Source organism: Triturus cristatus, chromosome 6, assembly GCF_964204655.1.
Source record: "Triturus cristatus chromosome 6, aTriCri1.1, whole genome shotgun sequence".
NCBI lineage: Eukaryota > Metazoa > Chordata > Amphibia > Caudata > Salamandridae > Triturus > Triturus cristatus.
This window is the reverse complement of record NC_140589.1, coordinates 9,815,802-9,833,358: the sequence shown is the minus strand read 5'-3', so window position 1 is coordinate 9,833,358 and position 17,557 is coordinate 9,815,802. Positions and strand designations below refer to the sequence as shown.

Below are 17,557 nucleotides of genomic sequence, written 5' to 3'. Positions count from 1 at the left end.
CATTTGTACCCAAGAGTGAAGGCGATCTGTCTCGCAGCAGCAACCCCTGCTGCTCTGCAAGAACCGGATGGAAACTATTCGGCCCATCGCTGCAGGGCTGATGCCATCAACAGCGCGTTAAATACCAACAGGACGTCCAACGAGCTGATGACAAACCTGAACGACACTGACAAGAAAGCCAATAGCTCAAGGTGGATTCCCCATTGCCCCGTGTTGGTAGCATTCCTCCGGCTGATCATCGGATTCCAATTACACTTCTAGCAAGCGACCGCTGAAGGGCTCCTAGCCACAGCGCGTTTATTTAGTAATTCATGAATGTTTTTATTTGATTACATATGACTGGAGATACCACAAAAGTGGCATCTAGCACAGATCTGAAAGCAGATAACCCATACTGCTCCATTAGGAGAATGAGGTGATGGGTGGAAAGCGGAGTCTCAGCTACTGCTGATTACTGAGGGCAGCAATCCGGCCCATCTTGTTTTGCCCAGCAAGCCACCTCAGATTAGACCCAGCCATATGCACCGCAGCCTTAGTCTTACTCCAATGGAAACAGTCCAGTCTGAACTGAAGGAACACAAGCGGCCCCAGACAGGCATCCGTCTATCTGGGCCTCATCAGTACAGAGCAGCTCGAGTTCTGTGGTACAAAGAGCATGGGATGCACACCTGGGCACGTGAAGGGTGCACTGCTTGAATTCATCTCAGTCACCGATAGGTATTGGGATACACATTCCATCCAATCCAGCTTTTTTGCTGAACAAGCAACTGAAGGCAGAGACCAGCCTCACGGAAATCAGCTGTGGTCCTACGGAAATGCTGGGCAATCAGATGTTGCACCATGCGCCCAATTATACACACAATCCATCACTTAAGGTGCTCAAGTTTTTCTCCATTTACACTCACAGAATGGTTCAGATGCGGCCCTCATGATTTGGCCTCATGCGACACCTCCTTCATACACTGGTACAAAGCTGCGTGTCGGCGGACAGGTTAGACGCCAGCATCTTTTCAGCGGGTACAATTCAGATTGTTGAAGACTTCATTATGCATCATATCTTTACTAAATCTGCAAAAAAGGTTTTTGAATACTACTCCGCGCTGTACCGAGTGTCAACTTCATGCATGTGCCTCAAAGCTACAGGACTCTTCTCTAAGCAGCTGCCGGGCCGCTTTCCACTCAGCCCGGGGCACCTATGACTCACCTGGCAGTGGGCGCGAGGTAGGGCAAGCGCACCCACCTCCACTGCTTCAAATTCACACACTGCGCAGCTAGCAGTCTGAGCAGCAGTGCCCCCCTTCTCTCACTGGGATGTGCCCTCCCTGGCTCACTACGCTCTGGGTCCTGAGCTGCAGTGTCCTTCCTTCTCTCACTGGGCTGTGCCCTCCCTTTCTCACTGCAGTCTGTTCTTCCTTCTCTCACTGGGACGTGCCCTCCCTGGCTCACTACGCTCTGGGTCCTGAGCTGCAGTGTCCTTCCTTCTCTCACTGGGCTGTGCCCTCACTTACTCACTGCAGTCTGTTCTTCCTTCTCTCACTGGGACGTGCCCTCCCTGGCTCACTACGCTCTGGGTCCTGAGCTGCAGTGTCCTTCCTTCTCTCACTGGGCTGTGCCCTCCCTTTCTCACTGCAGTCTGTTCTTCCTTCTCTCACTGGGACGTGCCCTCCCTGGCTCACTACGCTCTGGGTCCTGAGCTGCAGTGTTCTTCCTTCTCTCACTAGTCTGTTCTTCCTTCTCTCACTGGGCTATGCCCTCCCTCACTGCACTCTGTCCTTCTCGGATTGGGCTGTGCCCACTCTTTCTCAGTGCATTCTGGGCCACGAGCTGCTCTTCCTTCTCTCACTGGGCTCTAGTCACGGATCAGCAGTGCCCTTTTTGGTTGCCATGTCAGCAGTGCACCCTACTCCCTTTATGGGCTAGCTGGTCTGGGGTCGGTGCCCAATTACTTGCTATTCGATTGCTCGAGAGGCTGGGTGTACATAATTCTGTAGCTGGTGCGAACAGTGGGTGGGGAGAGCTCCTCAGATGAGAGAAGAGAGATCTTACCTTTATCTAGTTCAGCTTTCGAATGAGTTGGTTGATTCCATCGCCGCGATTGCCAGTGTCGCCAACTTCACTGCGGAAGCCAAGCTTATTGCGAGCTGCGTGTCGAGGCACGGATAGCGGGAAGGGGGTTAGGAAACTCGTCACATCCCGGAAGTGCTTTCCAACAGCGTACACCTCGTGAATCAAATCCTCCAAACAAATGACGCCAAACTTCCCTAAAAGAGGAGTAGAATAATGAAGAAATCATAAACATGACAAATAGAAGACTACACACCACAAACAGGCAAACCACTAGAGGCTCTGTGACAAGAAGTGCGTTAATGCTTCAAACGAAAGTTTCTGGTGGCCAATGTTGCATGTCAAGTCTCATCACAGCGCCTCAAGTTTGTAAAACTGCACTTTCACTGTGTGACACCACCACAAGCAGATACAGGTCTCCCATCCCACTTGTGTGCACTGAAGCTGAAAGCTACTGAACAACGTGCTATTCTGAATCAAGCCCATACTTTACAGACCCCATGGCGGGGCATGTCTAGTGCCAGGTGGTACTACCCACCCAGGTGCTCTTCGATCAGCAAGTTGTCGGTCAGCGGCACCTTCTTCTTGCCGATTTTTGCCTGGCCTCGTTTAAGGATGAGTTCTCGGATAGACTTCAAATTGGGATATCTGTCAGAATGAAAAAAGTGACAGTTTGGTGTTGGAAGTAATGACAGAATGAGAAATACCGCTACTCATTCAAGGGTAGAAAGTGATGCCACGGCAGACAAATACAAGTTATACTACAGAGAGCAAGTGGTGCCTCTAGGAAAGTGGGTTTCTGTTCCAGTAACCCCTCCCCCTTTTGCCTGACACTGGATGCACTTTGACTTGATGTGCCCTGGTCCCCATGGCCTGTGTTCTTTCCCAAAACTGTACCTTTCTAACCACAATTGGCACATCTCTGGCCACAGGTAAGCCCCTTGTAAAAGGTGCCATGGGTACCAAGGGCACTGTGACCAGGGAAGGCCTCCAAGGACTGCAGCACCTTTTGAGCCACCCTTGGAGACCCTACACCTTAACACACACACTGCCATGACAGGGTGTGTGTTTTGGTTCAGAGAAAAGTGAAGAGTCGACATGGCACACAGGAAACATGGCACACACACCCCTGTGTGCCATGCCTACAACCCACTGCCTGTGGCCTAGGTAAATTATCCCTCTAGCAGGGTGCACTAGCCCACAGGGAAGGGTACACTTGCATGAGCACTGTACCCTTACAATATCCTAGTCCATTCTTAAACACTGTAAGTGCAGTAAAGCCATTAAGAGCATATTATCCAGGAATTGGTCATTAAGAACTCCACAATGGCTTTATTGAAACTTAGCAAGTTTGGTAACAAACGTCCTAGCACATTAAACCCACACTGATGCCAGTGGTGGATTTAATGTTAAATGCACTCAAAGAGCATCTTAGAGATGCCCCCTGATAAACGACCAGCCCTGGTGTGGTTTCCGATTGGCTGCCTGCCATTTGCCACCACCAGACAGGTTTTTGGACCCCTGGGTAGAGAGCCCCCGCTCTGTCTTTGGGTCGAGAAACAAAGCCCATGCGGGGCAGAGGTGTCATGCCTCCTCCAACAAGATGGGCTGGGTCCACGAAGGGGAAGCTCAAAGGCCTGCTGCCATTGTGAGCTGTCCCTGACTTTTGCTGCCCCAAACAACTGGCCCCCACCAGTTCTGACCCCCACTTTGGGCGGGAGATTTGGCGGGAAAACCAAGTTAGGAGAGGTGTGCCCACCTTTGCCAACTCCACCCCTCCGGTGGGGGAGGTGAGGTGAACCACACATCTCAGTCCTCTTTATCTTGAAGATGAGGGGACACAGCCAATTAGAGAGAGAGGCTCATGCCCTCCTCCCACTTTAGGGTGGCATAATAGGGGGTGTACTCACCCCAAGGAAGGGACCTATTGGTCCCGACCTGCACACCCCTGTAACACCCCTAAATTTAGTATTTAGGGGGAACCTGAACCATGCCTCCATAGATGCCGGCAACCTACGAAGAACGGAATTTGTCGCACAGCAGAGGCGACTGTAGCAAAGAACTGACTTGGCCCCAGCCCTACCAGCCCGTCTGCAGTTTCCAGAGATCCTGTGCCAAACGTTGACTTGTCCTACAGCACCGACCCCCAGAACCAGTGGGAGGACTGACCACCTTCAACAAAAGACCGGAACGCCTGTGAACAGCAGCTCTTTCCAAAGAAAGACTCCTAGTCTGCTGAGGAAGAAGAAACTAGCCGGCTGTAACCACCAAAGCACCAGTTGCCTATGGCTCGAGTCCAAGTGGCTCTCAATTCCCAGCGAGGTTCCCCAGTGCTCCAGAGTCCGAGTCCACTGTGGGTTGATCCCTCCAGGACTCACTGACATTGCATGCAGCTTCTGCAAGGAAACCCCCTCCACCCCCCTGTGAGTGGCACGTTAAGGTGAAATCGGACCTCAAAAGGCACCCCTGTATTTGGCCGCCCTCCACCCTGGCGAAGAGGATTTGAGGCGCTCCTATGTCCCCGAGCCCTACAACTTACCTGCCCAGCTATTGGTTCCTCCCGAAAGACTTCCTGGACTGAGCTTAAAGCCAAAATCGGCAACACTCCAGTGGATTGCATCGGTCCCCCGACCCCTCCTAAGCACCCTGAACCCGGCCGCTGGTGGTGTAGACTTGGTGCTGGTCTGGGACCCCCTTTGCCCCAACCTTAACCATAGGAGCTTGGTTCCAAAGACCGAGTGGCCTGCCCGTGAGCAGCCCCCAGCCGAGGTGCCCCCTACCTCTATTTGCTAACATTGGGCCTCTACACTCTGCACCCGGCCGCCCTAGTGCCACTGGTGGTGCAACTCGAGGGCCTTCTTGAACCTTGGGGAACCTTGATTCCAACCACTAAAAGCTACTCTTGCAGGTACCTGCAAACCAATAGCCTTATTTTCTTCCATATTAGCCAATGTTTTGTGTTAAGTGTTGAACTGACTTTTTGTATGGAAACCAAAGCAACTTTATTTGAATCAAAAATTGTCGTACTTACCTGTAAACTGTCAGTCTACTTGTGTGATATCTCGGCATATCACCCCAAGTAGTCAAAGTAATGAAAAAGTAATCAAAAGTAATTTCTATGTATTTTAATGTTTTAAAAGCAAATACAAACCATTCCAATTTCAACTACAATTGCATTTCTGTGTAAAGTTTTGCAACTGAAAGTACATTTTACCTACCTGTACCAAGTCCTGCTTGGTTGTAGAAATAAAACATAAGTATTCCTTTTTTATACTTACCCATTTGTTCTGGATTCAGTCTCCTAGTGTGTGATCGAGTGAATACAATAAATGCTTAATACACCCTTCTGAGAAGTCTAACTGCTGACCCACACTACCACAAAGAGCGCTAACCCACACTACCACAAAGAGAGCGCTCACCCACACTATCACGAAGAGAGCGCTCACCCACACTATCACGAAGAGAGCACTCACCCACACTATCACGAAGAGAGCACTCACCCACACTATCACGAAGAGAGCACTCACCCACACTACCACAAAGAGTGCGCTCACCCACACTATCACGAAGAGAGCGCTCACCCACACTATCACGAAGAGAGCACTCACCCACACTATCACGAAGAGAGCGCTCACCCACACTATCACGAAGAGAGCGCTCACCCACACTACCACGAAGAGAGCGGTTAGTGATTATCTAATTAAAACTTCTGGGGATCCCCTGGACACTGCACCCTATAGCTTACGTTGGTATAGTATATACAGAGCCAGCGTCCTACAGCGCCACTGCAGACAAATACAAGCACGCGGCGCCACTGCAGCCAAATACAAGTTTCACTCCAGAGAGCACGCGGCACAACTGCAGCCAAATACAAGTTTCACTCCAGAGAGCATGCAGCGCCACTGCAGCCAAATACAAGTTTCACTCCAGAGAGCACGTGAAGCCACTGCAGACAAGGGAAATGTTACTTACCTAGTAAGCATCTGTTCTTGGCATGTAGAGCTGTAGATTCACATGCTTTACATACTCCTGCCATCTGGTGTTGGGTCCAGATGTTTTCATTTTGTTTTTCTTCGAAGAAGTCTTTCCAGTCATGAGGTAGGCGACTCCTTTCGGTGATGGCGCGCCTGGGCATCGACTCCATTGTTAGATTGTTTTCTCTCAAGAGGGTGTGAATGGAGTAAATAAAAAGGTAGAATAGAGATGCCCATGTGTATGTATGTAACCTAAGAAAACTGCAACAGGTATGGGTACCCTGGGAGGCGGGTGGGCATATGTGTATTTACAGCTCTACATGCCAAGAACAGATGTTTACTGGGTAAGTATCATTTTCCGTTCCAGGCATGTGAGCTGTAGATCACATGCTTGGCATAGACTATATAGCAGTAAACTGCCAAAGCGGTGGCTAACCTGTATCTGTTGCAATTGTCTGAAACAGTGTTTCAAGTACTGCCTGGCCTACATTAGCTTGTTGTCTCGCTAACACATCTACAAAATGGTGTTTAATGAAGGTGTGTAGTGTAGACCATGTTGCAGCTTTACAGATGTCAGCTATGGGGAGGTTTCCTAAGAAAGCCATAGTAGCCCCTAGTTTTGTGGGTGGAATGCGCAATAGGGGGAATTGGTAAAGTCCTCTTGCTTTTGCATAACATGTTTGAATACATTTAACTATTCACCAAGCAATACCAGATTTAGAGATAGGATTGCCTTTGTGTGGTGGAGCCATAATAGCCGTTTAGTTTAACAAAAAGGTTTTGTTCTATTTGATACAAAAATGCTCGTTTAACATCTAATGTGTGAAGAGCTCGTTCTGCCACTGAATCTGGTTGAGGAAAGAACACAGGCAACTCAAACAGATTGATTGATATGAAAGGCAGATACCACTTTGGGTAGGAATTTGGGATTAGTGCGAAGGACCGCTTTGATATGGTGGACTTGACAAAATGGTTCCTCTATGGTTAGTGCCTGAAGCTCACCCACTCTCCTCAGTGATGTAATAGCAATGAGGAAAGCAACTTTCCAAGTGAGAAATTGCAGTTCACATTTGTGGAATGGCTCAAAAGGTGGGTCCATTAGTCTGGTAAGGACAATATTAAGATTCCACACTGGAGCAGGTGGAATAACTCTTTTGAGTCCTTCCATTAAAGCCTTGATAACAGGTACTCTGAAAAGGGACAGGTGCTGTCTGTTTTGAAGGAATGCAGCTATTGCAGTGAGTGTATGGATGTGTAAGCTAATCCGGACTGCTGCAAGTGTAGTAAGTAACAAATTATATTTTGAATGGAAGCAGCTAGGGGATTGATATGGTTGTTATTACAATATATAACAAACCGCTTCCATTTAGCTGCGTAGCAAGCCCTTGTAGTAGGCCTTCTGGCCTCTTTAATGAGAGTCATAGCCTGCAGGTAGCGAAACTGATTTCAGGTGCCAGACTGCTAGGTTGAGATCCTTGGGATCTGGATGTCTTATCTCTCCATGGCTCTGCGTGAGGAAACTGGTGTGAGATGCAGTTTTTGACGATGAACTACTGAGCGCTCCATTAGGGAAGTGAACCAATGTTGACGGGCCCATGTGGGAGCTACTAGGATCAGTGTGATGGATGTTTGTCTGAGCTTCCGAACCACCAGTGGGATGAGTGGGAGAGGCGGAAAAGTGTAGGCAAATATCTGTGACCAGTTCATCCACAATGCATTGCCTTTGGACAACGGGTGTGGACACCTGGAGGTGAAGTTTGGGCATTTTGCGTTTGTGGGTTGCGAATAGATCTGTGGAAAACCCCACATTTGAAAGAATGGGAGGAGAACTTGAGGGTGACGTTCCCACTCGTGAATCTGTTGTCTCTGCCTGCTGAGAAGATCTGCGATCTGATTGTTCACTCCTGGGAGATGTTCTGTATGTATTAATTGGCTGCCATGTTGTCGGTGCGTATCAGGACAGTTTTGCTTGCAAGGTGTGTCTTGAAGGCTTTCAGCGCTAGCAATACTGCTAGCAGCTCTAGATGATTTACGTGAAGTTGCTTTTGCCTGCATAACCCTTGAATGGTGCGAGTCTTGAGACGAGCTCCCCAACCAGTGAGCGATATATATATCTGTTAGCAGTGTCTATGGAACTAGGCCGCTAAAGGGCTGCCCTTTGGATAGGTTTTGTGGATTCCACCACTGAAGATAGCGATGGGTGTGGCCGTCTACCAACACTAGATTTGTTGATTGACCCGTAGACTGATTCTACTAACGTGCCGAGCATTCCTGAAGGGGATGCATTTGAAGTTTCGCATGGGGAACTATCATGATGCACGACGCCATCATTCCTAGTAGCTGCATAAATACCTGCGCTGGTAATGTCTGGTTGGGCTGAAACTGTGAAACTAGAGCCTGAATATTGCATATCCTGACTGCATTGGGACAGGCTAGAGCCTTTTGAGGATTGAAAGTGGCTCCAAGTATGGTTGCGTGTTGGAGGCGGGACTTTAACACATTTACTGTGAACCCCAGATCATGCAGTAATTGCACTGTTTATCTGAGTGTGCTGGAGACACTGTGTGAGAACTGGCTTTGATGAGCCAGTCATCCAAGCATGGGAAGACATGAACAGGCTGTCTTCGCAGGTGAGCAGCGACTGCTGCCAGGCATTTGGTGAATAATCTGTGAGCAGTGGTGACTCCGAATGGAAGCACTTTGAACTGGTAATGTCCCGCTACCACAAAGCTGAGATATTTGCGATGAGTGGGATGTATTGGAATATGGAAGTACGCATCCTTGATGTCTAGAGTACACAAAGTTGCCTTGCTGTAGGAGTGGGTGCACTTGTTGAAGTGTCACCATGTGAAAGGGATCGGAGTGAATATATTGATTTAGCTCTCAGAGGTCCAGTATAGGCCTGAGAGAGCCATCTTTTTTTGGGTGTGAGAAAATAGAGAGAGTGTACACGCCGGACCCTCGATACTGTAATGGGTCAGGCTCTATAACTCCTTTTTGCAGAAGAGAGTGAACCTCCTGTTTGAGGAGGTGTAGATGCTCTGGTGACATTGTGTGTGAACGTGGAGGAATGTTTGGGGGATTGTTGGTAAGCTACAGGCAATAAACAGATTGGATAATTCCTAGTAGCCATCTGTCATGCCAGATGGGGAGTTATTGAGAGCCGTCCCCCGACAGGTGTGGAATGATTGTGGGGAAGAGGAGGCAAGTCACTGTTTGTTTGTTGCAGGGGAAGTGCGTGGTGTAGAACCTTTACCTCTTCCCTTGCCATTATTGCCTCCAAACCCACCTTGAAAGTAACCTAGTGAAGAGGGTGACTGTTTCCTCTGTATGATGTTGAGGTGTGGTCTGTGGATGTGTTCTTGGAACTCCCCTGTAGAAGGAGTGATGAAAGGAACCCTGACTGGATGGGGACTGGAGAGCGCTCATGGATTTAGCGACATCTGTGACCTTTTTCATCTTCTCTAAGGAGGTGTCTACCACAGGACCAAATAGATGCTCTTTCTCAAATGGTAGATTTAAAATTGAAGCCTGGACTTTGGGCCAAACCCTGAAATTCTGAGCCAGGCGTGCCTTCTTAGCAAAACGCTGGTGTTAACTACATGACCAGCTGGGTCAGCTGCGTCTAAAGCGCACCTAATGGAGGTGTTCGAAATCAGTTTTCCTTCCTGAACTAGCTCGTGTGCCTTAGCCTTATGTTCATCCAGTCAAAACTGGAGCAATTGCTCCAATAATTCAGAATGCGCTCGATCATATCTGGCTAAAAGAGCCAGAGTATTGGCAATGCGCCCGTGATTGGCCGACTACGCAGCTACTCTCTTCCCAGAGGCATCTACCAGTTTAGATTCCTTGTCTGGAGGAGGGGCATCTCCTGGCGTTTGAGAGTTTGCCCGTTTGTGGGCTTTAGAAACTACTAGTGAGTCTACTGGTAATTGACCCTTGGTATAGACTGGATCTGCAGGTGTTGGTTTATATTTTTGTCCACCCTTGGTGTGAGGATTCTTGCGCGCACAGGATCTTTAAAAAGGTGGTCTGCATGTTTAAGCATACCCTTAAGCATGGGGGGAAATCAGCCTTTACAACAAGGTTTTTACCTCGTTGTGTCTTTACCACGCATTTTTTTGCATGCATATTTTTACCGCTAATATGCATTTACAAAGCATGCCAATACCACGCATTTAAGGTAAGTTAGGGGGCGTGTGGGGTTTCCCCTCACAAATACATTGTTTTTAAATCTAAAAACAATGCTTGGTATTGTCACGTGCTATAAATGCATATTTGCAGTAAAAACATGCGCGCTTAAACATGCATGGCAAAAGGCATTCGAAGTAACTGCCTGCGTTGTACCGTCGTCCAACCAAGCATGGGTCGTGTACGAGCGGATCTTTGTGAAGAGCTTAGAGTTTCAAACAGAAAATCCTCCTCAAGAGACTCTTTGTGCAGCCAAACTCCATGATATTCAGCCCAATTCATCAATTCTCGATCCCCTACATTAGCATTAGGGGGAGAGGGCTTTGAAGAGTACAAGTCTGGGTCACGGTCTGTATTTGGGTCCGTATTATAATTAGGGCTCCCGGTTTTATGGTATTTTTGTTAACATTTTCGTCTATTTATCCATATTTATTTTTTGCTAATTTTATCTGTATTTATCCATATTTATTTTGGGTTTTGTGGAAAAATGAAGCTGAAATTAGTATATTTCCACGTTTATTTAACCGGTAAACATGCACTCGTGCTTGAATGCCGGCCAGGTTTCAATGCTGTAAACACCTGCAGAAGTCATATCAATGCACTTATAAGAAAAAAAAACACATTTCAGTATCAACCTTGTGCATATCTACTGTTAAAGCCCCTTTACTACAATTACTCTTTTTTAGCCCCCTTACCTATCAATCAGCCATTGGCCTGGCAGTCATGGCAGACAATAATTAGAATTACTCAAAAAGCAACCTAATTTCCATTTTTATCCGTATTTAAAAATAAAAACAGACAAGAAAATAAATGTTTTCTGTCTGTATTTATCTGTACAAATGAAAAACAGGGAGCCTGAATTATAACCACCCCATGGATCAGGACTATTGTCATCTGCTCCGTCCCATCCCCGTCATCCTGGTTGTCAGGTGATTGTGGGTGTTACGTTCAAATTTGGGTTAGTTGGGGAAGAAGGTGTTAGAGGAGGAGAAGGTTTAGTACCAACACTTACCCTTTTGAAGAGGAATGTGGCAAGTGTCCTCAGTTTCTGGCTTGCGTTTAACCAGCAATTTTGCATGGATGCGTCCAGTTTTGGGATTCATGACTAATTCTTTTTGTTTCGGGTCCAGGTTGGAAGGCGGGACATCGAAACGATGCTCCTTTGATGGAGAGCGTTTTTTTTTCTTTTGGTGCCAATATTTTTAGAGCCTGTGTTTTTTCGGCGCCAAAGTGTTCAGATCCGAAGATGATTTCGGTTGCGGCACGAAGGGATTGTAACAATGAGGTGCTTCGGCGCCAAAAGTTTCGGCTCGGTGTCTGAATGGGGCCGACTAGATCCTGAGCCGAAAGGCTTTGGCATTTGTTTTGGTGCCGGGCCTGAAGGCGGGTCGTTCGAAACCGGTTCTTGGTGACGACCTTGACCCGAAGCAAAGGTGGGACTGGAGCCTTTTTCTCGGGCAGAGTTTGGGGCAGGGGTGGATCGGTACTCATGGTAAGCGGACCCTGCAGGATGTCTTCGTCCATGTCGGAGTCGCCTTCTGACAGGGAAATGTGTTCTTCCTCGGCTCATGGAGCGTCGAAGATATCGTGGTCGGAATCTTCTGTGAATAGATGTGGAGTGGAACTGCTATGTTGTTGATGCATTTCATGACGTCCAGCCCGATGGTCACAGAGTGTCCTCTTGGAGTGGAAAGATCGGCTCGTGTCGCAGTGTTGTTAGTCGTGTTCCAGGGATAGACACAGGTTGCACACTTCGTGCAAGTCGGTGCGCGGATACTTGGCGCATCACGGAGGACAGAATTTAAATGGAGTTCGTTCCATTGACTGCGAGCCAGCTTGACGCAGCTAGGTCCAACAGCCCAGGAAGTTTCCAATCAAAAAAGATTTTCTGGATAGATACTTTACGCGGAGAATGGGAAACGCGATCGAATAATACCGTTGAGGATAAGTGGATTGTGTACTGAGGGGAATTCGCGAAAGTGTCAAACCGGAGCTCAGCAATTCACATCCGAACTCGATGGCGGAAAAAAACAATCTAACAACGGAGTCGATGCCCATGCGCACTATCACCGAAAGGAGGAGTCACCTACCTCATGACTGGAAAGACTTCTTCGAAGAAAAACAAAGTGTAAACATCCAGACCCAACACTAGATGGCAGGAGTAGGCAAAGCATGTGATCTACAGCTCACATGCCTCGAACATACAAGTTTCACTCCAGAAAGCGCATGCCTCCACTGCGGACAAATCCCAAGTTTCCACAGAAGCTCCACACGCAGACATATAATCGGTCAACGCCCACCAACTTTGGTGCATCCCACACAATTTACTCCATGCTGCAACTTCAAAGGATCCAGCAGAAACCACCCATGGACATGAATTGGGGTGCTCATTTGAAAAGATACATTTATGTAACTGGAAAATTCACTTCCCAAGATGCGTAGAATGTGGCTAGTTCCAGGAGATGCTCTACCGTTCACCAGCTGTAGGGGCATAGCAGGACCCACTGACCCCTGCCACAGGGAAAAGGGTCCAAGGGCACAGCGTTCTGTGAGCCAGCCACTGTGCTGAGTGGATATCATCAATGTGAGCCCCTACTAAAGAGCAGGGCTCAGGCCCAGTACAGCTCAAACCACCTTGAAAACTTTCCACGGTGTAATGCGTAGGCCTAGGGGGAAGGACTAACACTGGAGAGCAGAGACATCGCCACACACTCCCAAAATGGAACATTACATTATTTGTGTACTAAATATTCGCTGTTGAGATGGCTTCAACAGTCCTTTAGGTCTACAAGAATCAGTGGTGTTCAAGGGTGAAGAGCTGTACAGGCCCGTTGGGACCATCTAGTTACTTTCCAGCACTGAAAGATGGAGATGCTAGGCAGTCTTACTACTCGGTCCCGTTTCCTCCAGACTCGCGACATTCACAATTCTCGTCCATCTAAACAAACTAGCACATTCAAACCAAAAATTAACTTTTGAAGCTCAGGTGCAGATGCACTGTAACCTCTAAAATATCGGACCCCCATAGTCCAGCCTCTGCGCTCTCCATTAGTAATGTACTAAGCCCAGAGACTGGGCCTGGAGTGGAAGAGGAGAGTCTGCTGCTGGAAGAAGAGTCCAAGAACTCCAACGAACAGCATTTTTCAAGTCATGGTTTGGAGATGCTGGGAAGAATTATGGCACCAAATGAAATCCCAACAACTCGACTGAAATGAACATCTGGGACAATGTCCATCGTATCACGCTTACATCACGAGAAGTAGGAAGGGACAGCTTGATAAAGTGAAGTAGAGTGGCACCGAAGCCTTACAAACGGCTTCTTTGCGCAATGCAAGATAAATAGATTTTAAAAAATGTATTGCACAATTACTTAAAATCATTGCAATTAATACAAAAGAATCTTAAAAACAATTTCCAGTCTGTTAAAAATTAGTTCCTATTAGAAAAAAGTTCATAACTGGCAAGGATAAAATTCGTAGCGAACATCTACAGGATTTGATTCCAAACAGAGTTACTCTTCATGCACTCCTCTAGGGCCTCTTGGCATGACCGGACATGGAGGATGTGCCAGATTGGACGCAGCCAAAAGGGGCGCATGGTCCTACAAATGCATAAAACATGAATTAAGGTTTCTTCCCCATTGCTGCAGAAACGGCAAGGAGGGGGCAGATCTTCCTTAACCTGGGTCAGCACAGAGGTGACCGCTGAACATGCATTACATGAAGCTGCACAACAGACATCCCTAGGTACAGAAAACTGGAAGCACATTAGAATCAACAGCAGAAGAGTCAGCGGGCAGAAGGGCGTTAGACCTCAACCAAGCGTAAGAAGAAAACAAGGTTGAGAAGATTGCACCGATTCGTCTTAAATATTTTTGTCCTGACATTCAACATGAGGTTTAGAGAGAAAGAATGTTCACATCACTCACCCTGGAGCACAGAAGAGCGCACAACTAAAGACTTGTAAGCATCCCATGCAAGATGAACTGCCCACAAGCCAGTCCTTCAACATTCAGAGGTCAACGGATCTTCACACATACAGTATCGCTACTGGTGCCTGAAAGGTACCGATGGACTCACCTGAGCCGGTGAGGGACTACCAGATTACAGAAAAGATCTTCATGAAACAGGTGGTCTCTGCAAGACTAGCAAAGCCCGGTCTAAAGAGATCACACCCTTCAAGGTCACTCCTCCCACCAGATGCCCCAGAGTCAGAGCAATGGCAGGTCTAAGGAGATCACACCCTTCAAGGTCACTCCTCCCACCAGATGCCCCAGAGTCAGAGCAATGGCAGGTCTAAGGAGATCGCACCCTTCAAGGTCACTCCTCCCACCAGATGCCCCAGAGTCAGAGCAATGGCAGGTCTAAGGAGATCACACCCTTCAAGGTCACTCCTCCCACCAGATGCCCCAGAGTCAGAGCAATGGCAGGTCTAAGGAGATCGCACCCTTCAAGGTCACTCCTCCCACCAGATGCCCCAGAGTCAGAGCAATGGCAGGTCTAAGGAGATCACACCCTTCAAGGTCACTCCTCCCACCAGATGCCCCAGAGTCAGAGCAATGGCAGGTCTAAGGAGATCGCACCCTTCAAGGTCACTCCTCCCACCAGATGCCCCAGAGTCAGAGCAATGGCAGGTCTAAGGAGATCGCACCCTTCAAGGTCACTCCTCCCACCAGATGCCCCAGAGTCAGAGCAATGGCAGGTCTAAGGAGATCACACCCTTCAAGGTCACTCCTCCCACCAGATGCCCCAGAGTCAGAGCAATGGCAGGTCTAAGGAGATCGCACCCTTCAAGGTCACTCCTCCCACCAGATGCCCCAGAGTCAGAGCAATGGCAGGTCTAAGGAGATCACACCCTTCAAGGTCACTCCTCCCACCAGATGCCCCAGAGTCAGAGCAATGGCAGGTCTAAGGAGATCGCACCCTTCAAGGTCACTCCTCCCACCAGATGCCCCAGAGTCAGAGCAATGGCAGGTCTAAGGAGATCACACCCTTCAAGGTCACTCCTCCCACCAGATGCCCCAGAGTCAGAGCAATGGCAGGTCTAAGGAGATCGCACCCTTCAAGGTCACTCCTCCCACCAGATGCCCCAGAGTCAGAGCAATGGCAGGTCTAAGGAGATCACACCCTTCAAGGTCACTCCTCCCACCAGATGCCCCAGAGTCAGAGCAATGGCAGGTCTAAGGAGATCGCACCCTTCAAGGTCACTCCTCCCACCAGATGCCCAAGAGTCAGAGCAATGGCAGGTCTAAGGAGATCGCACCCTTCAAGGATGACCAGATACGCTAATACCGCAGGAGCAACTCAGCAAGTATCTAGGCTTACAGACATTCAGAACTTGGTCAAAAGCATTACTTTGGGCATAAACTAAATGAATCCGAGAAGAGGGGTTCGATACTGAAACTGGGTGCGCACCTGTCCAGTTTCCTTACCTGGCAGACCAGCATGCAAAGCACCTCACCCGCGTTTATCCACAGCTGAAAGGTAGTTGGTTCTACAGCAGCAAGTGCAGTACTATTACAGAGCTTTAGATGTCAGTATTTACTTCGTAGTAGAGGGGACACAGGCCAGGCACAGAAGGTAAGACAGAGACCAGACCTATGCAGGGAGTGTGGTACTCAATTATGCTGGGTGGTGTGTGGGTGGATAGGAGACATGCTAGATGGAGCAGTGAGACCAGACCGGAGAGTATGGCCTGGTAGAGACCAGATACTTGGGATGGAATCATGATTGGACTTTGGAACTCACAAGATAACATCTAACAGCAGAACCACTGCAACACAACGATTTTAATGTGCAATTTAGTAAGATTAGCAGTCGTATGTACTTGTTATTGAACACAAAACGTCAATCACACCACCGTGTCTGACCTAAATATTAATGGCTTTACTACAACTTCTAAAAAAAAACATTCAGACGCCAATCTAAAACAACGGAGCACAGGCAGGCTGGACCAGAGTACGCTGCAATGGGCAAACATCCAAGAGCCACGGTTGTAGATGACTTACCCCCAGGCCACGTACGGCTCTATAGTCTTCAGCATCCGCACAGAGGAGGCAGTCAGCTTGACAAAGACACCGGTGAAAATCTTTCTAAGACGGAGGAGCTCAATCACCCGTCTCACTCTGGGGCAGACTCCTTTGATCCTGAGAGAGTAAGAGAGAGAGGTCAGCCACAGAACAAACCCAAGTAATACCAAGGAAACAAGACTAACTTGCAAGAAACACCACGAGATGGTGAGAGACACCACAAGCCCATGTAATATTATGCACTGCGGCCAGCACCAACAAGTGAGGGCCTTATACTAAGAGTTTAGATGTATCCGATCATGGTTGAGAAGCGGTGTGCTGGTAGAAGACTCAAAAAGGAAGCCATTAGGCATGGATACTTACTCTGCAATCCGCACGACAAATGCCAACTTTTGCACCTCTGGTAGAGAGAGTCCCTTGGGTTTCTTTTCCATGCGATGTAATCTAACTTCATCACGATGCCTTATCTGCGAGTGTCGCAAAAAAGTCTCCAAGCGCTTGAAACGGAGTGGTTTTCCTTTCTGAACCTGAAGAAAAGAAAAAAAACAATGTTTGTTTCTTGAAGCAGCAATCCCAAAAACTACAACCATGAAGTAGTCAGAAGTGGATCATACAACACTAGGAGAAGAGTGTTTTCATGAAAAACGCTCCTAAGCCTGTCGCACCCAGCTGCTACTTTGACCCTGGCACACACAGCTCTCCAACAGGGAGGATTAGCTTCTGTGGTAGTGAAAGGTGCAAGATTTATTGCCCGTCGCTTGGATCGAGCTTGCCTACAGCTAAGTACCCAATGGCAGCACTTGAGTGAGGTTTTTAGTAACTTAGCGCCACAAAAGTTATTGGATTATAATTAAGGCTCCCTGTTTTCCGTTTTTACTGATTTTTACAGATAAATACAGACAGAAAACCATTTATTTTCTTGTCTGTATTTATTTTTAAATGTGGATAAAAACGGAAATTGGGTGCTTTTGAGTGATCCTAAATACACTTTGCCATGACTGCAAAGCCAATAACTCTGTGGATTGATAGGCAAGGGGTTTAAAAAAGAAAGGGATTTTAGTGAAGAGGCTTAAACAGCAGTAGATATGCACAAGGCTGATGCTGAAATGTGCATATTTTCATATAAGTGCATTAATTTATCTTCTGCAGGTGTTCGTATCTCTGAAACCTAGCAGGCATTCAAGCATGACTGTATATTTATTGGTTAAATAAATGCGGGAATATACCAGTTTTGGCTTTATTTTTTCACAAAACCCATAATAAATATGGATAAATACAGATAAAGTTGTCAAAAAATAAA

The 17,557-nt window shown here is 47.7% G+C and overlaps 1 protein-coding gene across 1 annotated transcript in view; it reads right to left on the bottom strand.

The window, feature by feature from the left end:
• The window catches only part of RPL7L1 (ribosomal protein L7 like 1), a 48,916-nt gene that overhangs the window by 16,444 nt on the left and 14,915 nt on the right, over positions 1–17,557 (bottom strand). Inside the window, exons 3-6 of the mRNA XM_085610111.1 lie at positions 16,621–16,784; positions 16,237–16,374; positions 2,603–2,712; positions 2,047–2,261 (exon numbers count right to left, since the gene is read on the bottom strand). Of these exons, the coding sequence (XP_085466237.1) occupies positions 2,053–2,261; positions 2,603–2,712; positions 16,237–16,374; positions 16,621–16,784 (621 nt within the window). The 3' untranslated portion in view covers positions 2,047–2,052. The remainder of the gene's footprint in view (positions 1–2,046; positions 2,262–2,602; positions 2,713–16,236; positions 16,375–16,620; positions 16,785–17,557) is intronic.